At 36.2% G+C, this 25,739-nt stretch overlaps 1 protein-coding gene across 1 annotated transcript in view; it reads left to right on the forward strand.

The window, feature by feature from the left end:
* LOC123560779 (DNA topoisomerase 2-binding protein 1-A-like) overlaps nucleotides 1-25,739 on the forward strand; it is a 70,849-nt gene that overhangs the window by 1,703 nt on the left and 43,407 nt on the right. Inside the window, exons 2-21 of the mRNA XM_053516894.1 lie at nucleotides 2,396-2,477; nucleotides 3,623-3,765; nucleotides 4,097-4,142; nucleotides 4,947-5,033; nucleotides 5,530-5,637; nucleotides 6,427-6,500; nucleotides 7,598-7,725; nucleotides 8,039-8,104; nucleotides 9,847-10,020; nucleotides 12,116-12,160; nucleotides 13,155-13,306; nucleotides 19,081-19,154; nucleotides 19,704-19,793; nucleotides 21,575-21,697; nucleotides 22,178-22,308; nucleotides 22,921-23,001; nucleotides 23,257-23,355; nucleotides 23,697-23,806; nucleotides 24,149-24,261; nucleotides 25,330-25,389. Of these exons, the coding sequence (XP_053372869.1) occupies nucleotides 2,400-2,477; nucleotides 3,623-3,765; nucleotides 4,097-4,142; nucleotides 4,947-5,033; nucleotides 5,530-5,637; nucleotides 6,427-6,500; nucleotides 7,598-7,725; nucleotides 8,039-8,104; nucleotides 9,847-10,020; nucleotides 12,116-12,160; nucleotides 13,155-13,306; nucleotides 19,081-19,154; nucleotides 19,704-19,793; nucleotides 21,575-21,697; nucleotides 22,178-22,308; nucleotides 22,921-23,001; nucleotides 23,257-23,355; nucleotides 23,697-23,806; nucleotides 24,149-24,261; nucleotides 25,330-25,389 (1,982 nt within the window). The 5' untranslated portion in view covers nucleotides 2,396-2,399. The remainder of the gene's footprint in view (nucleotides 1-2,395; nucleotides 2,478-3,622; nucleotides 3,766-4,096; nucleotides 4,143-4,946; nucleotides 5,034-5,529; nucleotides 5,638-6,426; nucleotides 6,501-7,597; nucleotides 7,726-8,038; nucleotides 8,105-9,846; nucleotides 10,021-12,115; nucleotides 12,161-13,154; nucleotides 13,307-19,080; nucleotides 19,155-19,703; nucleotides 19,794-21,574; nucleotides 21,698-22,177; nucleotides 22,309-22,920; nucleotides 23,002-23,256; nucleotides 23,356-23,696; nucleotides 23,807-24,148; nucleotides 24,262-25,329; nucleotides 25,390-25,739) is intronic.

The following is a 25,739-nucleotide window of genomic DNA, read 5'->3' on the forward strand; positions in this document are numbered from 1 at the left end:
CTGCTGAGAGCGTACTATTTTATCGCAACAGATAGAATTGTCTGCTATAATTTTCACAATACCTACAGACACAAATTACAAAGTACAAAATGCAAGCACAGTTTAATACATCCGCTTTAAAATAATACACTTAGTAATTAACTTCCAGTTAAAATTATAACACACAGGGCCTGCTCTGGGTCAGATTTTCTTTGAGCCAATTGGATGTCGCGGTTGTGGGGCGGGGCGCGGGGCTGTTTGCGGGATGAAAACTTTTTTGACTGAAGTGCAACATACATACATGTAGTTATAGCTAACACATTTACTTTGTTAAAAAAAACATCATAACTTTAAATTTGGTCTTTTAAACAAGAGACTTCCAACTTGAGCAATTGTAACTACATGTACAAAACTCTTAATAAACTATTAACAATACCTTTGCTTGTAGCACAAGAGCCTGAAATTCTATCTATAATGCTCCAAAATGGCTAAATATAAAAATGACCCCTCCTATATATATAAAAATATAGGAGGGGTCATTTTTATATTTAGCCATTTTGGAGCATTATAGATAGAATTTCAGGCTCCTGTGCTTGTAGCATGCTTGTAGCATGCTTGGTAACAGCATCTTTCTTCATGACTGGGCACCCAGAAGTGAATGTATTTGATTTACTGTGCTTCTTACAAAGGTTGCAGTACATGCATTTAGTTTCAGAATCAAACGTTAACCAAGCATTGCCAGATTTCCAACTATCCAAAAAAGATCTTTCTGTTTTTGATTTTTTAGCAGGGGGATAAATGCCAGAGTCAATTTTACGTTTTGATGCCATGTTTTTCAATTTCAAGCAGAAATGAAATAAGTAAGGAACATCAGTATATATAACTTCAATAATTTACTCGACAATGCTCACCAATAAATTACCGATTATCATTATGACAAATAAAGTCAATTACCGAAATTATTTAGAGACAACCACCAAAGGTTCCTTTGATTTTGTTTACCGACCCTGTACAAATCAAACTACTTGATAATCACTTGAAAGGCGCCGCCTGTGATCTTCATTACATTCGACCGCTGTTTGTTTAACGATTATCCGCAATCATAGTCAATTGACGAAGGTGTCATCCTTTTAATTGCCACACAGCTGACAAACTGCGACCATGACCCGCTTCTAAAAATACACAATCAAGTAGACTGTGCCCAACAATTATCTCTCGCTGGAGCGCCTTCGGCAATGTATTGGAAAATCAGTCACGCGATATTTCAAAGCGAGGTCGAAAACTACCAATTTGGTCTATTTTTAGTACGTAGGTTTTCCCCAAAAGTCAAAAGTCATACTTTTTGACGATTTTCGCCAATCGGAATTTTCTTGAGCCAATTTTCGTTTTCTTGAGCCAATGGCTCAATTGGCGAATGCCAGCGCGAGCCCTGACACACTGAACAATAGTCAGAGAAGTTGCAATGAATCTGGTTAATCTATAACTCTGCTAGTCATTCTAAAACATCAAAATAATATATATTTGTGTCTCCCACACCACTGATGTCTCCCTTATCTCTGTGTGGTGGGAGACATACTAATTTACTCCTGTCTGTCTATGTGTTCGTCCATCCGTCTGTCACAAATTTTGTCCGCACTCTTAAGTCGAACATTTCTCATCCGATCTTCACCAAACTTGAACAAAATATGTTTGCCAATAAGTCCTCGGCCAAGTTCGATAACTAGCTAAATCGGCACAGGCACTTCGGAATTATGGCCCTTGAGTTACCGAAAATCGCTCAGGTCTTGGGGGCATAAAGGATCCATATACTACTAATGTGAATAGTAGTATATGGGTCATTTATGTCCCAAGATTTAATCATGTCAGATGATTAGGCAGTTGAGGTCTTGGTGCATGGTTGACTCATATACTTCTATTCAGATGATTTGGCAGTTGTGGGAGACATGCCCTTTTGTTAAAAGCAGCTCTAGTTTGAAATCAGTTATCTAGAACTTTTCAGAAACATGGTATGGGTCTTCCTAAAAAGTGGTCCGGGTTGTCTCAGTTGTCTCTGATTCCACATATCAAGTCAGCAAGTTGCTATTGATATATCAATATCTGGGAACATCATTTAGGTGAAAATGATCATTTCTTAGAAGTGAATTTAAAAAAATTAAAAACTAACAAAATGGATAGTTAATTACATTAGAAAAGGTTAGAGCTTTGCAAGTGACTGATAAGAGAAAACAGCCATTCAGCAGTTTACTACACAAGATATTACTATATGTATTTAACAAATGTGTAAATATTCTAAGCTGTGTTGGCAGCAGGATGCCAGCCGCAGCTGCTGCAATTATAGATTAATTGAAATTTGTTTGTTTGTTCCTGTCAGTGAATGCAGATGTTAAAAAAAGTTTTGTTTCTTTGTTTATTTCAGTAATATGGGTGATTTTAAAGTGCGTTGTGTGAAGGTGTTTGGCCATCAGGATACACAGAAATTGATTGAAGAGGCTTTCCAGGTAATTTTATTTTTGAAGGGTGTAGAGATGTCACTGTCTGCAGTTTTTTGAGCTGGGTAACCTTACAATAAAAATGGAAGGCAAGCATTGCCATACCAATTTTCTCAGTATACCTTCACAAGGTTATTGCAGTTGTCCCTTTATATGAGATGTACTCTCAAAGCAATGGGCACGCTCTCATGACATGACAGTGGACATGAACACGTCTAGTGAAAGGGGTTAGTAAACACTTGGAGAAATGGCCTTGCATTCCAGAGCCGAAGGGGTTAAATTAGATTTTGGGAATGGTAATTTGCCTGGTAAAATAGAAAAAAAAATGTAATTTAAATAATTGATTAGGAAAACTGAAGGAAACAGAAGCTAATGCACTGTAATTACTTCCAAGCAGATATGACTGTGGGCAGCAGTTGTAGACTAGGTATTGATAGAGCTGATGTTTTGTAAATAAATTTGAAAGAATTTATTTTTTGAAGAAATCTCCACATTGGGGCACCAGAGGCAGACAGAATTTAGATCCCTGTGGGATTTTGTGGACAAATCATGTATAAACTGTTATTTGACTCAGTTGGCATGTCAGTTATTAACATACACAATTTCAGTAATACCAATAGATCTATGTATTTGCATTATCCATATCCTAACTAAATATTTGTATCCATGAACTAGTTCACAGCAAGTTTACAAATTGTAGAGTTCTTTTGTAACGTAAACAGGTAGATTTTATTGCATTAGTGTGCACTCAAGGTGCTTCCTGGTGCAAGAAATATTCGGTAGCTTTGGAATATGTTTTAATAAAGATTAAGCATAATATTTATAAACCGTATAATTGAAATAAAGAAACAGAAATCTTGATTTGGTGTGGTGTTTGAACTTCAAAATCAAATTGATGTCCGTGGTAGGCGTGGTTGATGCTTGCGACTCTCCTTAGCTTTCAACATTGCTGTTTTCATTCTAAAACATTCCAACTAGTGTGGCTATTCACATGAAACCCAACAAAGTATGCATGTAATCATTTGATAAACAAAAATAACAGAAAATGTTCCAAGTAATAAATAATAACTTGTAATCGTATTTAAAATGTACGGTAATGTGATTATTCCAGATTTAGAGTCTGAGTGAAATTGATTCTCATTTTCCTCTTTCAGTGTTTAAAAGATCAGAAATTGTCACCAGTTTGGTTCAGCGAAGATGAGTGTTTTACTGTTAAAGAGAAGAAGAAAACTGAAGTGTATATATTTGATGTGTTCGCTGGTGATGCTTTTGAACACATAAGTGGTCTCGGATCAAGGTACGCTCACTTCTAGTTAGAACTAAGTGTGTGTGTTGTAACATTGATGTAATTGAAATAGTTGTTCCAGATTGTCACCTGCATCATATGAAAGTATGAACCCTATGTTCAGAACTTACTCTCATTGTGTCTTGTCACATTTCCACCACCCTTTTACACCTCCATCTCCCCCATGCACACATGAAGATAAATCTGTACAATTTTTGTATTACATTCACAGTCTTCTTTCATTTTCACTTCTCTGTAGAAAAACAGTTTTCAAGTAGTTGAGATTGCTCTCCTTTCAACAGCTCTTGTTTAAGTTATCTTTAAGTTATCTTTTATATTTCAGAATTCTTGGACCAATGTGTGTTATTACCTCCCTTGCATGTAAAAAGGTAGGTTGTTAATATGCATCAAATTATTACAATGTTTTTCAGTGTATTATCAAAATATTACAGTGAAATAGATCTGGTATTTTTACAGCGAAAAATATCAAATATATTTTTCACTGGCAGGAAACTATAAAATAGGTAAATTTAGTCAAAACATGAAATAAAAAGAAATTTTGTTTTACATGTAAGATCAAAATATCTTTCACTCATGAACACCATATCTTACATTTTCACTGATGACTATGCAAGTCGTGAAAATTTTGCATCTGGTGACTCATAGAAGATGTTTTAATCATACACTGAAACAAATAAATATCCTCTATGTTTTGGTTTCTACTGAGTGGCTTCGAAATATTACGCATTAGCAAACTTGAAAGCAAGTCTCTCTTGGCTTAAAGTGTGTGAAAACTATATTTTGGGACCTCTGAGTGGTTAAGACTGCTGACATTTAGTTTGCCCCTCACTGTTTCATAATTAACCTTTACCCTGCTAAATTTCTATAATGAACTTGTCCATTTTCAATTAGGACAGTACCATTAACTGTTAAAAGGGGTGTTTACCAAAAAGATACTGATTGAATGGCGAACAGTGCAGACCATGATCAGACGGCACGGTTGTGCAGGCTGATCTTGGTCTGCACTGGTCACAAAGGCAGAATCACTTGCCGCCAGCAGGCTAAGGGTTAAACTGATGCAAGCAAGACAACATTGTAATTTTTAAAAGATAGATTTCCGTTTTCTTCAGTTTTGATTCTTTTAGAATTCAGGTATGCTATATTGTTAAATGTACATTATCTTATACTTACAGGACATACCCCGTAGAACAAAACCAATATACAATCTTGCCATGAAGGACATTACTGTATGTTGCACAAATATTGACAAAGAAATTAGGGTAAGCTGTGAACCACGTGTTTTTTGTGTGTTATTCTGTTTGGAAGGCATATATAGGGTGGTTAGTAAGTTCTTGGAGTTGGAACATTTCAGACACTATTTTTGTTTGAAGACTGTTGCAGTATTAGGGAAACTATGACAACATGTAACAAGTTTTGAACTGTAACAAATTGTTATGAACAATATGCATGTAAAGAAACGAGAAATAGAACTAATTATCAAGCCTGGTGGGTTAACAGCATTTCCTTGTGGTAAAGACGGGCTTTTTTTTGGTAAACTTTAGAACTAACTTAAAAGGATGTACCACCAGTCCTATAGTCCAGAGCTTGCTAGCTTTCCCATGATGAGCCATTACATATCCGAAGTTGTCGATTATTTCTGATACAAGTTGTAACTTGTAAGTAATCAGTCAGGTTAACATACTCATTTACCTCAGCTAAAATCTGAAGTATTGTCAAAACAACCCATTTAAAACTTAATGTCAATTCGGTTTTCAGGATGGACTCCATGGAAAGGTTGAGTTTATGGGTGGAAATGTTACAAGGGACCTTACTGACGAGGTGACACACCTTGTTGCTGGCACAGTTGGCAGTCCAAAATACCATGTGAGTTAAATGATGAATTGAGACAATCTGTGGAATTTCTTGAGATGTAACCACAGTTATGCATGCCAGTTGCATTACTTTATTTAAATTTGTTACTCTTAAACTTGACCTACTTTAGACATTGGTTGTCCCAGTATTATTTTTCTATTTGTTTTCAAGCATGCAATGAGCCTGGATGTTCAGTAAAACAGATTTTCTTTATAAATAATTGAGGTATTGCTTGAAAGTTTCTATTTTGAACACTGTGGCTGTTAAAATGTATAAAATAAAATTTGGATGTGACAAGGGTTTATTATTGTCAGACAGTGAAATCTAAATGCAAATGATTCATTATACCTCAAGACAGTTGTGAGGAAAACAAACAGGAATGATTACATCAGTATCAGTAGTTATGCCTGATGATCTGATACTGGGACCATGCTGCAACATTTTCTTGTTGAGAGTATATATACATAAATTATTTTCATTTAAAGATTTTTGGCAGAACTTTTATTAATGAAATAACTTATTAAATTAAAAGTTGCTGTGCAATTGATGGTTGTATTTTGTCAAGGTTCAGGCCAAGTGTTGACTTTCAGGCTTTAGTCAAATTAGTGGTAGAAAAAGACACCTGAAGCCATTTCAAGTATGGGGGCAGGTGGGTAGAACCATCAACCTTCAGTTAGCCAGCTGGATGGCAACCTTGCAGGAGGACCCTTGTAGGGCTCGAACCTACAGCTTGCACAGATAAAGATATTATTTATTGAGTATAAAAATTGTGTAAAATATAAAATATACCTTGTCTTACAGGTTGCTGGCTCACACAACAAACAAATTATGCTACCTAAATGGGTAGATGAGGTCTGGAAAAAGTCAAAACTTGAGTAAGTATAAATATTATATATGTGTATTATGCCCATGTAAAATGCATATTCTTGATTATTAGTCCATTTTTGTTTTCTGTAAAATAAAACAAAGTAGCATGTTTTGTTATTGAGATTTTGGTACGAATAAAATTAAATAAAAAATAGATTTTGGTATTATATTTGTAATACCTTTATATTATGTTAAATTAAACTTTGTCAAAAATACTTAAAACTGTTCCATAAATTTGCTGCAGATTACATAAACAGGTAGGAAATCATTGGTTCTGAAAGAGAGTTATTTAATTTGTTTATTCTTAATATGTTATATTAAAAGAAAAATATGCGTAACAGGAAAGAAATTTTTTCTTGTTGAAACGACAGAAATTTGCAGATTATGAATATAATCTACTGCAGATGTCAGTGTCAAGATTCAAATTTAGCTAGATTTCTACTTGTATGTCTTTGCAAGAAAATTATTTTTTTACTTTTTAAATGAAAAAGAAATAACATTTTCGACTCTCATTGGGTAATTTGCAATGTCTAGGGAATCAAAAATCCTAGTTAAATAGTCTAGCAGTTTGTACTTGTAGGATCATAAATAGTTACTAATTATAGAATACAAAAAGAATAGCATTTGCAATAATTATAGAATTACAAAAAGAATAGCATTTGCAGTTAATGTGATAATTATTGCTGCGAATAGTTGTCTGTTATTATTTGACTTGGGTGCAAGGCATGTATCAAATGTAAACATCTGTTAGAAAAGGACAGAATAAACTGACCATGACTTGTCAGAAGGTGGAGATGCTGATCATTTAGCCCAGACTTTTCACTTGCAGAAACTGCAAGTTCATGAAAACATGACTTACAGTTTGAAACTTTGTTCTGCATTTCGCAAGGATACAAGCTTAAATTCAAACTCTGATTGTATTTGTTTCTACTGTGTAATAAGAAGGCCTTAGGGTCTGTTAAAACAAGTAATGTGTGATTGTCAGTTAGCTCACTAGAGAGAGCTGAAGTGTAGCGATACAATACTTGGTGTGTGAACTAACTGAACTTGTTACATAACTGGAATATGGTTGAAAGTTGGTTCAAATGCATACCCTTAATTACAGAGCTGTACATGGCAGTGACGAGCAATTCCAAGACTATAAATGCCCAATATTCAAGGGTCAAGTGATCACAGTATCAGGTTTGAGCTCTTCAGAGAGAACTGAAGCCAAGAAGCTCATAGAAAAAGAAGGTGGGTGGACAGTCAATATTTAGATCTCCAAATACAGAAACGTTCAGTTTTCATTACTTTTAAATATAGAAATGTTCAAAATTTGCAGAACTTCAAAATAAACAAAAATATTCAGTTTGCAGTATTTCTAAATACAGATGTGTTGACTGCAGTCTACCAGATACAGAAATGTTGAACTTTCAATATCACTGAATACAGAAATGTTCACTGACATTAGGGTACAATTTATTTGTAAGTTTTACAGTTAATTACTTGTTACATGTCAATTTTTAAAACAGGCTATTTATAACAATTTAATCTCTTTGTTTTACAGGAGGAGTGTACTCTGGAGAAATGAAGGCGAAGGAATGCACACATCTCATCACAAATGATCCAAAAGGTGAGAGTGAAATTACTTCATTGTAAAATGAGCCGTGCCATGAGAAAACCAACATAGTGGGTTTGCGACCAGCATGGATCCAGACAAGCCTGCGCATCCACGCAGTCTGGTCAGGATCCATGCTGTTCGCTTTCAAAGCCTATTGCAGTTATAGACACCGTTAGCGAACAGCATGGATCCTGACCAGACTGCGCGGATGCGCAGGCTGGTCTGGATCCATGCTGGTCGCAAACCCACTGTTGGTTTTCTCATGACGTGGCTCAAATATATTTTGAATATTACGTCCCACTTTACTTTGTAAGGTTACATTTGCTCCTATTCACAGACAGTTTGAAGAAATCTTGGAAGTTTAGCAGTGAAACTAATATTTGTGCGGGACACATTTTCTTGGAATTATCTGTTAAGTCATTCCATTAAATTAAATCCTAACAATGAAGTAAATTTTCCAACCATTTTATGTTCCAAAATTGAAATCCATTAACTCATATCCCTGTAAACTAGCCATTTTGGCCATGAGAAATTTAGATGAGTCAGCGTTGTAGATAATTTTTTGACCATGTGGGTAAATACCCCCACTTTTCAGAGCATGGGAGTAAATAGTCTAATGTGTTTGACTAGGTGGGTAAATTATACCCCCAGTTTTCACAGCACGAAGGTAAAAAGTCAAATTACCCATTGACTGTGCCCCCTCATTATCAAAATATAGGTTGTGCCCCCTCAATCCCAAAATGCTTCCTATGCACATGAATTGGTCCAGTTTTGTTAATTTATAAACAAGTAGCAACAGAGAATGTATTTTATTGTCTTGAAATAACTCTTCAGCCAGAATATTTCGGGCTTCATTTTAAATATATTACAGGTTTGTATACCATAAAATAACGTACCTGTCAATAGCAGACATCTGGATATTTTGGGCACCTCCCAAAGCCCAAACATTCCCAGTGTTAAATTTTGTGCAAGGGCTGCACTTAAGACGAACATCATCATTTCTTTCCACAACCTCAAGTCAGGGAAAACTTGTCTTCCAGCTATCGAGCATAGTCTGATTCACTGAAACATGTGCTTTATTTCTTTTAAAAATGCCAGTCATCAATTCATTAATAATAAGCACCACTATTGCTCTACTCGAAACACGTTCTGGTCCAAAGAAAGTGTCGAGTTTCAGTTGTTTTGAACAAGCCATAATTTATTATGCATACGACATCACACATGATCGCTTGACCTTCTTCATAAAACCAATAGACCAAATTGTGCGGTGCATCCAGATAACATAGATTAATCCTAGGCTGGCGTACAAGTTTTAGAAATGGGATGGCTAATGAAGGCCGCATTTATCAATAACCGATCAGTTCATTTAACGGAAGTTCGAATCAGCTTTCATCACGCAAAGAAATTTTGGTGTTGGCGTACCATAAGTTCTCGAGTTTGCGTAAAATGTACGCAAGAAAATCAGTGTATCCCGTTATTTTTTAAGGGTAAAATACACATTTACGCACGCTATCTACAACGCTGGACGAGTTTTCAGTATTTGATTCTTTCCTTAGACAGACAAGTTCTTGTTGTTGAACAAGAACGTAAACATCTGACCCTAGTAAGATTATTACTCACAGTGTAAAGTGTGATTTGTCAGGCACATTTTTCACTGTTGTCTTTGCCAAACACAGATGATCAGAACATAGTATAAACTATTGTTCATACTGATACGACTTTTGAATCTGAATCATAAATACTTGGTATTTTAGGCCAGAAGTATAATTTTGCATTGAAATGGGAGATTCATGTGGTACGTTCAGAGTGGTTGTATGAGTCGATAGAGAAGGGGTACTGTCAGGATGAGAAGAATTACCCTGTGGACAATTCAGACAATGATAGACGACATATGAAAACTTCAACTCCAGAAAGGCGAAGTGTATTAGGTACATTTGTAATTTCCCATAGAATATACATTTGAGCCGCTCCATGAGAAAACCAACATAGTGCATTTGCAACCAACATGGATCCAGACCAGCCTGCGCATCCACACTATGTTGGTTTTTTCATGGTGCGACTCATTTATCTTAGTAAATGCAAGATTCTTTTTGTCCCTCTTTGCATTAAGTCAGGCATAGGTAGAACAGCTGACATGTAAGTCTGTTTGACAACTTCCTCACTTGAAAAAAATACAGCTCTAGCTAGACTGGAACCAGTTATTTCGCGCTCAGGTGAGTACCTTGGTAGAACCATCGACCTACCACAAGTCAGCTGGATGGCTTCCTCGCATGAAAAAATTCTACACCTCAAGTGAGGTTTTGAATCAACAGCAGTGAAGAACCAGCAGCCTAAACTGCTTTACACAGTGTTTTTTCTAATATTTTTTAGTTAAGGAATTGTATTAGATGAAAATTAAAATCTGTGAAGCTGTATATAGGATATTTGGGCTGTTCCATGAGAAAAACTGTATTAGTGACATGATAAAGATATTGTATAATATTAAGTAATTTAAAATACTTGAAAATCATTGTTATTCTTATGTTCATGCTGAAACTAGAAACAATTATATTGTAATACAGTTATGTATGGGAAACAAATTCTAATATATTTTACAAATAAATGTTATTTGTGTTGTCTTGGCAATGGAAATCCCAAAGCACCATGTATCATGAAAATATAGGGGCATGTAGATAAAAGGCCCGTGATGAAACCAAAAATATATAGTTAAGTTATTTTTCAGTAAAATTATTTTAAACTGTTACTAAATATTCAAACTTATGGTGTTTAGTAAGTGATATGCAAAGTGTGTTGCATTAATGACTTGAAAAATACACACTCTGCTCTGCAACATTATACTGCTTTCATGGCGTTCTTAACGTCGCGTCTAAAAATGCCCTTACTTTAAATCATCATAATTCTTGAAATAGAGAAGATAATTACTTCAAATTCTAAGATTTGAAAGGTAAAAGAATGTTTTTTATGAATATTTTGTTATCTCTTATTTTGATTTTTATGCCCCCAAAAGGTAGGCATATTAAAATTGCACTGTCCGTCTGTCCATGCGTGCATCCTGCGTCCGTGTAAATTCTTGTGCGGGCTGTAACTCTGCCATCCATGAAGGGATTTTGAAATAACTAGGCAATGTTCACCATAATGAGACGACGTGTCATGCACAAGATTCAGACCCCTAGCTCCAAGGTTAAGGTCACACTTAGAGGTCAAAGGTTAACAGGGTCTGTTTTGTGTCTGGTCTATAACTCTGCCATCCATGAAGGGATTTTGAAATAACTTGGCATAAATGTTTACCATAATGAGACAATATGTCATGCGCAAGACCTAGACCCCAAGGTCAAGGTCACACTTAGAGGTTAAAGGTTAACATGGTCTGTTTCTTCTCCAGTCCATAACTCTGCCATCGATGATGGGATTTTAAAATTACTTGACATAATCCCTATAATGAGATGACGTCATGCGCAAGACCCAGACCCCTAGCTCCAAGGTCAAGGTCAAGGTGGCTTACGGAAGGTTGGTGGTTCTACCCAGGTGCCCACTTGTGATGAAATAATGCATGGAGGGGCACCTGGGGTCTTCCTCCACCATTAAAGCTGGAAAGTCGCCATATGACCTATCATGTGTCGGTGCGACGTTAAATCCTTCCAAGGTCAAGGTCACTCTTAGAAGTCAAAGGTTAAACATGGTCTGTTTCTTGTCTGGTCCATAACTCTGCCATTTATCAAGGGATTAAGAAGGTGTGTCGCACTTATGACCCAGGTCTCTCAGGTCAGTGTCAAGGTCACAAAATGATACATACCTAAACTATTCTGGCATGTTTTGCACAGACAACTGTAGCATTCCTGGGCACGCTTCGGGGGCATTTGTCACTGATAGTGACAGCTCTTGTTTGAGGGAAAGTTTTGTCAAAAATGGTTGTGTGGGGTGGGGGGGTGTGGGTAAGGTAGGAAACATACATTTTTGAGAGTGCAGTTGAGCTGAATTTTAGTCCCCATCCAAAGAAGCATCAGATTTCTAACACAATTTCAGGGATGTCAGTGTTAAAGTATTCAAATTTCCGCTTAATGGTAGTAGGTAAGAAATATGTTACAAAATGGTTCATATTCATTCAAAGTTTCTATGTTTTGACAGCATTAAATTTTGTGTTCTTATTTGTTCCTTGGGATTTGGTTTTAAAATTCAAGTTTTGTTAGCTCGACTATTTGAAGAATAGTCTATCTATTCTACTTACCCTGGCATCGGCATCACACCTTGTTGAAGTTTTGTATGCAAGTACATAATTATGGCTATCATTTAAAGGCATATAGCTTTGAAACTTATTTTTTGTGCCCTCTAAGGTGGGCATATTAAAATCGCACTGTCCATTTGTGTGTGTGTGTGTGTGTGTGTGCGTGCGTGCGTGCGTGTAAATTCTTGTTCAGGCTGTAACTCTGCCATCCATTAAGGGATTTTGAAATAACTTGGCAGAAATGTTCACCATAATGAGATGATGTGCCATGTGCAAGACCCAGACCCCTAGCTCTAAGGTCAAGGTCACACTTACAGGTGGTCTCTTTCTTGTCTGGTCTATAACTCACTTAGAAGTCAAAGGTTAACATTGTCTGGTCCATAACTCTGCCATTTATAAAGTGATTTAAAAATTACTTGGCACAAATGTTCCCCATAATGAGTTAATTTATCATGTGCAAGACTCAGACCCCTAGCTCCAGGGTCAAGGTCACATTTGGACATTTTTATTATGCCCCCGACTGTCCGTCGGTGTGTGTGTGTCCATGTAAATTTTGTCCGGGCCGTAACTTTAACATTCATAGGGGGATTTGAAAATAATTTGACACAAATGTTAACCATATAACCATATTGAGGTGTGTCTCGCTTATGTCCCGGGTCTCTCAGATCAAGATCAAGATCACAAATTGGTTCATACCTAAACTATTTTGGCATATTTTGCACAGACAACTGTAGCATTCTTGGGCACACTTCGGGGGAATTTGTCATTAATAGTGACAGCTCTTGTTTGTCACTTAATACAGGTTTTCTCATGGAATGGCCCATTTATTAAACATTTCAGCAAGCGATATGACAGATATTAACAACATCTCGATGATTTCTATGGCACAAGTGAATGAAACGGCTTGCACAACATTTACCCGACTAGAGGATCCTACATTAAATCTAGACGTAACAAGGGCCCCAGAGGACTTGTTCCTAGATGGCTGCAAGGTACAATTTTCATTTGTTGAAGTAAATATGTAACTTCAAGAAAATTCAGATTATATACCCTGCTGAAACATTTTCATCCGATTGGCAGTTGGTGCTGCACACATGGGATAAAACCAGTTATAAGAAAATACTGATCCTATCTTATTATCTTTCTCTCTTTTCTTTATAGCATCTATGATATGTAATATAACTATTAGAAGCTTATGTTTTGGTCAATATATAGTTGTGTTGGCCCACCTGAAAGTAATATCCACAAAGGACTTATAATTGTATTTAATATAATTGAGCCGTGCCATGGGAAAACCAACATAGTGGGTTTGCGACCAGCATGGATCCAGACCAGCCTGCGCATCCGCGCAGTCTGGTCAGGCTCCATGCTGTTCGCTTTTAAAGCTTATTGGAATTGGAGAAACTGTTAGCGAACAGCATGGATCCTGACCAGACTGCGCGGATGCGCAGGCTGGTCTGGATCCATGCTGGTCGCAAACCCACTATGTTGGTTTTCTCATGGCGCGGCTCATATGCAAAATATGCTCTCTTTTATTTATGAACATTTGTTAAATGTGTAGGCTTGTCAGGTGATAGTTAAATATGGAAAGCACAGTACTGCACTAAATATAAACTTTTTGTTTTGAGACAAACCTTAAAATGCAGACAGGCTGTTGAGCAATATGTAGATTTATCTGAAGAACTAACAGTCAGATGCTGCAGTTTTGAAGTAATTTTCAGACTCATATTTATGGCTCTTTAACCTAATGTTTAATGAGGATGTACAGTTGTGGCCCTTGAATGGTTAGAATCTGTGACTTAGACTACAACTTAATAAACATGTCAGATGAATGCAAAGCCAGAGGGGAGCAGGGGTCTTTTGAGGAGAGCAGTAGTCTAGTGGTAAAGGTGTTGACTGCTCAACCAGGAGATTGTGGGTTCAAACCCCACTGCAGTCATGACCATGCCTTCTCATATGACACTAATGCTGGTTTATCCAGGAAGCAGAAATGAGAGAGATTCAATATGCTTTAAACTATTTTTCTCAATTGAGCTTTAATTAAGGATGTAGGAGCGAATTTTTTCTAATGTAAAGAGTTTTTTCATACTCTGTGAGCTTGAAGAACATTTGTTTCCAAGACAAACAAGAGAAAAAAAAAACAGGTCACTGAACTCATTTTGATTTTATAGGGCATTTTCTTCACCCACTGCTTAAGCATTTCTGAAATTTTGTAAAATTAGAAAAATGGTGGTACTTTATAAAACATATAATATCCCACTTAGTGTTATAGGGATTCCGGGTGTTATAGGTTAATATGAATACAAGGTGATGCCAGTATTATATAAGCATAAATGTCACTAACAATTCTCTTTCATTTTCACATATTGACATAATTACCCCACCCACTTTATTATCAGTGGAAAAAAACGTATTTAGATCTACAAAAAAAAATTCTGACGTTAAGATTTTTAAAATATTTTGCAGCTTTAATGACCCACAAAAATGGTTCAAAATGGAAAGAAAAAAAGTTGGGGTCACCATGCATCTAAGAGATTTATTAAGAAAAAACTGTTAAAAATTGGTGAATTTTGATATTTTTTGTTCTTTTTGTTAGCTCATCTGATTTTTTGAAAAAAAATGATGAGTTATTGTCATCACTTGAGCGGTTGTCGGCGTCGGCGTCGGCGTCTGCGTCGGCGTTGCCTGGTTAAGTTTTATGTTTAGGTCAGCTTTTCTCCTAAACTATCAAAGCTATTGCTTTGAAACTTGGAATACTTGTCCACCATCATAAGCTGACCCTGTATAGCAAGAAACATAACTCCATCTTGCTTTTTGCAAGATTTATGGCCCCTTTTGTACTTAGAAAATATCAGATTTCTTGGTTAAGTTTTATGTTTAGGTCAACTTTTCTCCTAAACTATCAAAGCTATTGCTTTGAAACTTGGAATACTTGTTCACCATCATAAGCAGACCCTGTACATCAAGAAACATAACTCCATCTTGCTTTTTGCAAGAATTATTGCCCCTTTTGGACTTAGAAAATCAGTTTTCTTGGTTAAGTTTTATGTTTAGGTCAGCTTTTATCCTAAACTATCAAAGCTATTCCTTTAAATCTTGCAACACTTGTTCAACATCATAAGCTGACCCTGTACAGCAAGAAACATAACTCCATCCTGCTTTTTGCAAGATTTATGGCCCCTTTTGGACTTAGAAAATATCAGATTTCTTGGTTAAGTTTTATGTTTAGGTCAACTTTTTCTCTTAAAATATCGAAGCTATTGCTTTAAAACTTGCAACTCTTGTTCACCATCATAAGCTGACCCTGTACAGCAAGCAACATAACTCCATCCTGCTTTTTGCAATAATTATTGCCCTTTTTGGACTTAGAAAAATCATTTTCTTGGTTGAATATTATGTTTAAGTCAACTTTTCTCATAAACTATCAAAGCTATTGCTTTAAAACTTGCAACAGTTTTTCACCATCATAAGTGGACACTGTACATCAAGAAACATAACTCTATCCTGCTTTTTGCAAGAGTGATGGCCCTTTTTAGACTTAGAAAATCATGGGTAGGACAATATTTTTTGGCATTACCTACCCCTACCCCATTGAAAATCTTACGTCAATTTAAGGCAAATTCCAGCCAAAAATAAGGGTGAAAAATTTTTTTTCGCAAAAAGTAGAATCTATTTGCTTAAATTGTACATTATTAGCTATATTTTAATTATCTATCATTAATTTTTGGCAAAACTTTTATTACAAAGCACTTTTCGGAGAAACATTTTTATACGCCCGTTTGAAAAACGGGACGTATTATGGGAACGCCCCTGGCGGGCGGATGGGCGGTTGGGCGGGCGGGCGGGCGGGCGGGCGGGCGGGCGGCGTCCAAAGACCTTGTCCGGAGCATATCTTCTACATGCATGGAGGGATTTTGATGAAACTTGGCACAGTTGTTCACCATCATGAGACGGAGTGTCATGCGCAAGAACCAGGTCCCTAGGTCTAAGGTCAAGGTCACACTTAGAGGTCAAAGGTCAAATTCAAGAATGACTTTGTCCGGAGCATATCTTCTTCATGTATGGAGGGATTTTGATGAAAGTTGGCACAATTGTTCATCATCATGAGACGGAGTGTCATGCGCAAAAACCAGGTCCCTAGGTCTAAGGTCAAGGTCACACTTAGAGGTCAAAGGATACAAGAATGAAAAATTCAAGAATGACTTTGTCCGGAGCATATCTTCTTCATGCATGGAATGATTTTGATGTAGCTTGGCACAGTTGTTCACCATAATGAGAGGGAGTGTCATGCGCAAGAACCAGGTTCCTAGGTCTAAGGTCAAGGTCACACTTAGAGGTCAAAGGATACAAGAATGAAAACTTTGTCCGGAGCATATCTTCTTCATGCATGAAAGGACTTTGATGTAGCTTGGCAAAATTGTTCACCATCATGAGACGGAGTGTCATGCGCAAGAACCAGGTCCCTAGGGGTAAGGTCAAGGTCACACTTAGAGGTCAAAGGATACAAGAATGAAAACTTTGTCCGGAGCATTTCTTCTTCATGCATTGAGGGATTTTGATACAACTTGGCACAAATGTTCACAAGCATGAGACGGAGTGTCATGCGCAAGAACCAGGTCCCTTGGTCTAAGGTCAAGGTCACACTTAAAGGTCAAAGGTCAGATACAAGAATGACTTTGTCCAGAGCATTTCTTCTTCATGCATGGAGGGATTTTGATGTAACTTGGCACAATTGTACACCATCATGAGACGGAGTGTCATGCACTGGTCCCTTCTTTTGAATTACTTCCCTTTGCTGTTACTATAAATAGCTTATATTGTAACTTTTTCATTACAAGTCGTAGGGAAAAATCGAGACCACTTTTCTGTAGTACAACATGCATGTTACATCCAATTCTGAGGTGTATTTTGAGCTATCTCTACCTGGTAAGGATTTTTGTGTGGACTTGTAATTTTTTTTTTTTCGATTTTTTTTTTTTTTTTTTTTTTTTTTCTCTTTAAAGATTAACTTCCCTTAGTTGTTACTATAAATAACTTACATTGTAACTTTTTATACGCCCGTTTGAAAAACGGGACGTATTATGGGAACGCCCCTGGCGGGCGGATGGGCGGATGGGCGGTTGGGCGGGCGGGCGGGCGGCGTCCACAGACCTTGTCCGGAGCATATCTTCTACATGCATGGAGGGATTTTGATGAAACTTGGCACAGTTGTTCACCATCATGAGACGGAGTGTCATGCGCAAGAACCAGGTCCCTAGGTCTAAGGTCAAGGTCACACTTAGAGGTCAAAGGTCAAATTCAAGAATGACTTTGTCCGGAGCATATCTTCTTCATGTATGGAGGGATTTTGATGAAAGTTGGCACAATTGTTCATCATCATGAGACGGAGTGTCATGCGCAAAAACCAGGTCCCTAGGTCTAAGGTCAAGGTCACACTTAGAGGTCAAAGGATACAAGAATGAAAAATTCAAGAATGACTTTGTCCGGAGCATATCTTCTTCATGCATGGAATGATTTTGATGTAGCTTGGCACAGTTGTTCACCATAATGAGAGGGAGTGTCGTGCGCAAGAACCAGGTTCCTAGGTCTAAGGTCAAGGTCACACTTAGAGGTCAAAGGATACAGAATGAAAACTTTGTCCGGAGCATATCTTCTTCATGCATGAAAGGACTTTGATGTAGCTTGGCAAAATTGTTCACCATCATGAGACGGAGTGTCATGCGCAAGAACCAGGTCCCTAGGGGTAAGGTCAAGGTCACACTTAGAGGTCAAAGGATACAAGAATGAAAACTTTGTCCGGAGCATTTCTTCTTCATGCATTGAGGGATTTTGATACAACTTGGCACAAATGTTCACAAGCATGAGACGGAGTGTCATGCGCAGAACCAGGTCCCTTGGTCTAAGGTCAAGGTCACACTTAAAGGTCAAAGGTCAGATACAAGAATGACTTTGTCTGGAGCATTTCTTCTTCATGCATGTAGGGATTTTGATGTAACTTGGCACAATTGTACACCATCATGAGACGGAGTGTCATGCACTGGTCCCTTCTTTTGAATTACTTCCCTTTGCTGTTACTATAAATAGCTTATATTGTAACTTTTTCATTACAAGTCGTAGGGAAAAATCGAGACCACTTTTCTGTAGTACAACATGCATGTTACATCCAATTCTGAGGTGTATTTTGAGCTATCTCTACCTGGTAAGGATTTTTGTGTGGACTTGTAATTTTTTTTTTTTGATTTTTTTTTTTTTTTTTTTTTTTTTTTTTTTTTCTCTTTAAAGATTAACTTCCCTTAGTTGTTACTATAAATAACTTACGTTGTAACTTTTTTATAATTGACTGTAGGGAAAAACCAAGACCACTTTTCTGTGGTACAACATTGATATTACTTTCAAATTTTGGGTGTATTTTAAGGTATCTCTACCTGGTAAGGATTTTTTTTGTGGACTTAGAAAAATAAAAGAATTACAATAATTTCTAAAAAAAACAACATTGTAAACAACTAGAAAATTAAAATTCCATTTGCAAATACAGGTGCTATTGTAAACAAATTTGCTGTGACGGGCGTATATTGTGACATTCTGCACCCTTGTTCAAAATGGCGGATATCCTGAAAAAAACGCTCGTACATCCTTAAGTAGTATAAAGTAATGCAAAGCCAACCTTTAAACATGATTTGGTTTTAGAATGTGATGTATATAAATTGCTATCTGGAAACCTGATATTGCTGAATTCATGCAGCTTGTGGATGATATTCTATTACAGATTTACTTGAGTGGTTTTAGAGGAGCTACCCTAGAAAAACTTCGGAAAATCATCAACAGTGGAGGTGGAACTAGGTAAAGAATTTGGATGATAAATTTTTTGTAGAACTCATTGGATCCTTAGTGGCTGTGTACTTAAAAGTTGCTGATATTGAATCGCTTGCCCCTCTTTTTCTGTGGTTTCAAGCCCTTGCCATTTTCTAGTTATTTCGTGTTTGGTAGCTATGGAGTTTACCAAGTTGGATAATTCTTGCCTGCTTGGATTTGTCAACAGTCTCAAATAAAAGTTTGTACTTTTGTGAAAGTATGTTCAAATAGCCAAGCCTGTTTTCTTATTGACAGCTCTTGTTCAGTTTAATAGTTACGAAATGTATACGGCTATAGGTGTGGAGGAAGCCGTTAGTTTTAGGTATTTTTTCTTGAAATTTTTAAAAAAAAGTTTCTTAAACTGTGATGAGGGAAAATTGATTTAGTCAGGGAAAAGGCAGGGAAATTTGTTGAAGATGGGGAGTGGCAACCTTGAATAGCTGAGAGGTATTTTATGATAGATTCTATTGATAAAAGAACCAGGAAAACAGGAATAATTGAGAGAATATTATGTCTTAAATTGTTGTTTCATTTCAGGTTTAATCAGATAACAGATAATTTAACTCATGTAGTGATTGGGGAGAGGATAAGTAATGATATCGACATGGTGAAATCCTTAACTAACAGGTAAGACATAAAACTTCAGTGTTTTCATTAAGGAGGTAGGTTACCTTGTTACAAGGGTAAATTCAGATTAGCTGAACCGCAGCATTTTTTTGTATTTCGTGTAATATGAAGTTTTAACTGCTACAATCTCAATTTTGTTTGTCTCTGTCCTTTCAAGTTCAATTTTTATCCAGGTTTGAAGAACATGACCCTCCAAAGGTATTTCATATTGAAAGAAGAAGGAAAATACAGATATTTAACACTTTTCAGTGTATTTTAGTTTCATTGATATCCATAGAAGTCTGCATAATTGATAATTTTACTAATATGCACGTTAGCTTTCTAATATAAGCTTAAGATGTATATGTCGCGGGGCTCGTGTTTCCATGGTAACGCATTTTCTCTATTTTTAAACAACTATGTATAAAAATAGGGGTTTTTGACGGCTACAGTGCCATTCTGTTAATGACCAACATGGAATATTTGGGTAATAATATTAGCAAAATACCAATCACTTTACATGGTACCCTATTTTTCTTAAAGTTTAAAGTAACCATGGCAACAGAGAAGTTTAAAATGGCTTATATCTTGCTTTTTGTCGTAATTTCTTACAAAAAGTATTGAATAAGATCATTTTCCTAGTTGATGTAGCTTTAAAACATATTATTTCTAACGTAAGTTATATTTTCGTGTTATTTGCATTTATTCAAACAGATTTCACTGCTTAGAATACTTACAGCCGTACCCCTCGCCTGGAATTTTTCATGGAAAAATCGTTCAGCATCCTGCTATTATTCTCATGGATATTGTTGAAATGAAAATAAAAAGTCGAAGCTGTGTTTCTTAAACAGAGCAGTGTCAACGCTTTTAAATTTTACATTTAGATACATAGGTCATGGGCTTCGTTTCCATGGTAACATCAATTCAATTCAAGAAACCACAATTTTCTACTGACATTTGAACAATTTTAGATCTTAGTTTTAGTACATAAGTAATAAATTATCAACGGAACTGGAAAAACAGGTATTACAAATGAAACTGCTAGATTTTTTATTTGAAAATGTCCGTAACAAGTAACCTTTCACCCATCTATATTCCAAATAACATTGCTTATCATCATCTATTTTCTTACATTCCCCATAAAATTTCAATATAACTACATAAAAGAAGCAAAATTTCGATTATTATTCAGAGCAAAAGTCTCATAATAAATATTTCAGCAAATAATGGTTATTTAAAAATAGTTAAAATAAAGAAAATGCACAGAATTACGTACTTTCAAGATAAAAGCTATTAACTTTGCGCGGTAACTGACACGTAATGTCATGAAGTCAATGACGTCATTTTAAGGCAACATTGTTTTGAAGCGTTTCTGCGGCAATTTATTTATTATTTCTGCATTATTAAACCATAAAGCATCAGATCGAAGACAGGTTCATGATTTGTTTTCAGAAGAATGAGTATACAAACACATTTAGTTTGTCGTAAACGTCGTCGTAAATCGGCACGTTAGCTTCCGGTTGGACATGCGCACATACAAATATGAAGGTAACCTACCTCCTTAAGATAGGTATGGTACAAAGGTCTTCACATAGCTGAACATGACAGTCCACCATTGAAAATCACCATACAAGATAAAATTAACATTTTAAAAATTTGTGCATTTTGGGTATACACAATCATCAGATATAATTGGAAATTAAAGACTAAATTTTTTTACCTTTTTAGGGTATAACTTCTATAGACAAATTAAATAGGCAAGTTGAAAATACACTATATAATATGTATAAGCTATATTTTAGACCACATACAGTGACATCCCAGTGGTTGGTAGAGTGTTTCAAACAAGAGAAATTGTTGGATGAGACACCATACTATAGTCCTGAAATTGCTCAGCCCACACCAAAAACACCAGAAATAAAAGGGTAAGCTCTAAACAAGTGATTTTGATACTGAAAAGGAATTATGATTTTCAGAGACAAAAAAGTGTCTATTAGCATTGTAGGCTAGACAGCTAACTGAATATTTTTCTTCACATTGCTGTATTACTGAGTCATGTTTAAGATAAAAAGCAAATTATTACATGCTTCCATGTGAAAATCGCTTGTGCTATTGGCTAGTCTTAAGCTCATTACAGGTTTTTTGGGCTGAAGTCCGACATTGAGGAGAAAAAAATATGTTTGAAATTAATTCTTATGTTGTGATTAAAACACTTGCTGAATGGCTTGCCGGACAGTAGGTAAAACTATTAGCCTTTGGACCTCGGGCAAGTAGTTTTTACTTGACTGGCAGACCATTTGATAAATGTATGCAATTGAATGTTGTAGACATAATTCCCTCATTGTTGATAAACGATGTTAGAAAGTTACATCCATTGAAACACAGTATATTTATTGTCTTGTCAGTGTACGCAAGAAGTCACGTGTACCACAGGAAGAAATGAAACAAAACACATCCAAGGGAGATAACAAAGAGGAGGAGGATATGCATGATATAATGAGCCAGTATCTGGACAACCAGCAGCCCGATCCTCCAGGTAATATATCATACAGTATCATGTAAAACGGGTGAGGAAAATCAAAAACAAGCATACAATTGCAGCATGTTTTGATTTGTACAAAAGTCTTCTTTCAAAATTTACTTGTAAAAAAACGTAAGTTTGAACTGCTGTGAAGTCCAAAAACTAGGAAAAGTGTTGATGGTATATGAGTAAATTTTGATAAACTGAAGGGAAAAAAACAAAGAATAAACGATTGGATGGTTGTTTGATACAGGTTTATTTCCGTTGTTCCTGAATAAGGTTGAAGTACAAATTTGTTTTCTAGAAGTAAATGGGAACTTCCTCAGACTCTGCCAAAGCATTATGGAGAACATTTGCCCCACCAAAGTTCTTGCTGCAACACCAGACTCCAGCACCTCTGTTCACCCCAGCTCTCCCCAAACCCTCACCCTAGTGTTCTCACCCAAATACTTCACCCAGGCACCTCACCCCAGTGTACCTTAAAGTACTTCAACAGTGAATTAACATGCTTCAGTCACTGAAGTAACCAGACAGGCTAGTGGCTGAATGTACAGCTCATTTTCAGATATGATGTAGAGAACAATGTTTTAAAAAGGTTTAGTTGAATTGGTTTTTGTTCTTTTATAGATGTAACTAGGTCCAATGAAACAACTATAGCTCCACAGGAAAGAGACGATGATCTGACACAGGACCCAAACAGCACTGCAGGTATAGTGTATAGTTAAAAAAATTATACCAAGGTGCATAATGTAATTCTTTCAGTCTCTAAAATTTTGACCTAGTACAAAATTTTTTGAAACATTCTTAAAAAATAACTGAAAGCAAGCGGTTAATAGACTTTTTAGCGTGATATTTGCTCTTAGGAATTGCCAGCAACAGAACTGTTTTATGTAAAATATTGCTCCCCTTTAAGACATGATGGTTTTTATCATGGCATTTCTTACATTTTATTGTTTATTTCAGTAAGTGAAGGTGGAATATTTTTGGGGAAAAGCTTTGTGTTTTATGGTTTCAATGAAGATAGCATTCCAGTACTGTCCTCTTTCATCAAAGAAAATGGAGGTAAGTATCACCATAGTTCCATCTCTGATAATAAGTATACGCGGCTTCTTGAGATAACTGTATTAGTAACATAAGATTTTTGTGGAAACATAAATTGTTTTTCCCATCCCATTTAATCCATTTGTGTAAACTGAGGCTAGTTCTAGCTCAGTTGTCAAGAAATGGAAAAGTCACTTTCCGTAGTTAAAGTCCGACAAGGCTTTTGATTTTGCATGTGTAGATGATTTACAGAAATTAGGGGGAAAGCATACATTCTATGGCTGGAATAATTACGCCCTATATGGGAAATGAAGACCTAGATAGCTTTCTTTATTAATGGTTATCATTTGTATGTTTTGTAGGGACTGTGTTGCAGAGTAATGCACGTAGAATACCTGACTATGCCATTGTGCCAATCGATGGTTTCCCAGTAGATAGAACGGTTAAAGATATTGTAACTAATGCCTGGCTGGTAAGAGAAATTAATATGAAATTAGTCTTTGCTGATCTTGCAGGATAACTTACGAAAATAGCCACATAAATATGAATATTTGGGTGTCAGTATCATAATTATCCTGGTGTTGTAAATTTGCAACTCTCAACAGACGTGGAATATACTGATGAAACCCATTTATGTGTCTTGAGTTTTTCAATTTTAATTTGCTGTACAATTTTTAAAGCTACAATTATTCAATAAATCTGCCTCATTTTGCTTGAATAAAGATTGTGTTTGGATATGATATTGTAGGCCATTCACAATTAAGTGTATGTTAACATAAAATTGTGGTTTATTAAGAAGAAACTTAAATTTCAGCAAATGTGTATAGAGCAGAATGTTCTACTGGATGTACACAAAAACCCATTATTTGCGCCTATTGAGCTCAATGTGGAAACCCTACCTCTCAAAGACTGTGTTTTATCTGTCAGGTAAGAATATGTTAATTGAGCCGCGCCATGAGAAAACCAGCATAGTGTGTTTGCGACCAGCATGGATCCAGACCAGCCTGCGCATCAGCGCAGTCTTGTCAGGATCCATGCTGTTCGCTTTCAAAGCCTATTGCAATTATAGAAACTGTTAGCGAACAGCATGGATCCTGATCTGCGCAGTCTGGTCTGGATCCATGCTGGTCGCAAACCCACTATGTTGGTTTTCTCATGGCACGGCTCAATTTATTATTCCAATAATCTGTTTTGCTACATTCATTATATAGTCTCAGTTTTGTATAAGGCCAGTCCAAATAATAGGTATTTTCTACTTTCAAAGATACTACATTATTCTCCCATTTAAAAATACACAGCGCATGTTTGCATTGTTTTGAGAAACACCTGCTAACATGAGCTATATTAAGTAAATTTGTATATCATTTCATGGTGGTCGTCTTGATTCTTACATCATATTGGTACTCTTAAATTTAAAATAAAAGAAACACGGGAAAATTGTTTATATACAAAGCAACAGAATCTTGTAAACTATTGTTGTCTGTCAATTCATTTGTGAAGGGCTCAAGTAATATAAGATTGAATGCATATCTATTCATCAGCACTATATTTGTTTAGGTCATATTAAATTTTTTTTTTCAACATTGAATGGTTGTCTTTGCAAGATTTTTATATTTAGCTAGGGCTACAGTGATCAGTTCTGTGAGTTAAAATTTTGATCAAGAGAGAACTTAATAAAATTGCTTTTATTTGAAAACATATAATGTAAAAAGTTCAAGAATTTTAAAAGAGCACATAGGTAGTGAGTCTGTGTCAGATTTTTGTAGCTTACACTGTCGAACAGGTCCATTTAATCTTTAGCATGCTAAATTTATAAAATGGACTGGTCTTGGTCTGCACTGGTTGCAAAGGCAGAATCACTTGCTGCCAGCAGGCTAATCTTGGTCTGCACTGGTCGCAAAGGCAGAATCACTTGCCGCCAGCAGGCTAAAGGTTAACACTGAGTTCATTCACTTTAAAGTAACATAACATGCCACATGTTTTCATACCTTTCAGTGGTTATCTGGGAACAGAGAGAGATTGTCTAGTCAGTATAGCGGATGTGCTTGGTGCGAAGTAAGTTTTATCATTGTAAATGTTTTCAGCATGATAGTACTAGGACAGCTTGGGAGGTATTTGATTTCCAAAGGTGCCTTGATTTGTTTCTGAAATAAAAAAAAAATTTTCAGAATACCTCTGCTAATGACATCTTTAGATAAAATGCCCCACTACAAAACACTGAATCTGTTTCTTAACAAATTTACCTCTAGAAAAAAGGTCTGTAAAGGACTTGCTCCAGAAAGTTGAGTAATCAAAATCTGAGTTTTGTGAGTGTTAATGTTTACTTAATGAACAAAAGTGCAAAATCGGAAAAACAAACAAATACTCTGATTCAGCTGCAACTGTGCATATATAGGAGAAATTGA

Source organism: Mercenaria mercenaria, chromosome 10 (assembly GCF_021730395.1).
Source record: "Mercenaria mercenaria strain notata chromosome 10, MADL_Memer_1, whole genome shotgun sequence".
Lineage (NCBI taxonomy): Eukaryota > Metazoa > Mollusca > Bivalvia > Venerida > Veneridae > Mercenaria > Mercenaria mercenaria.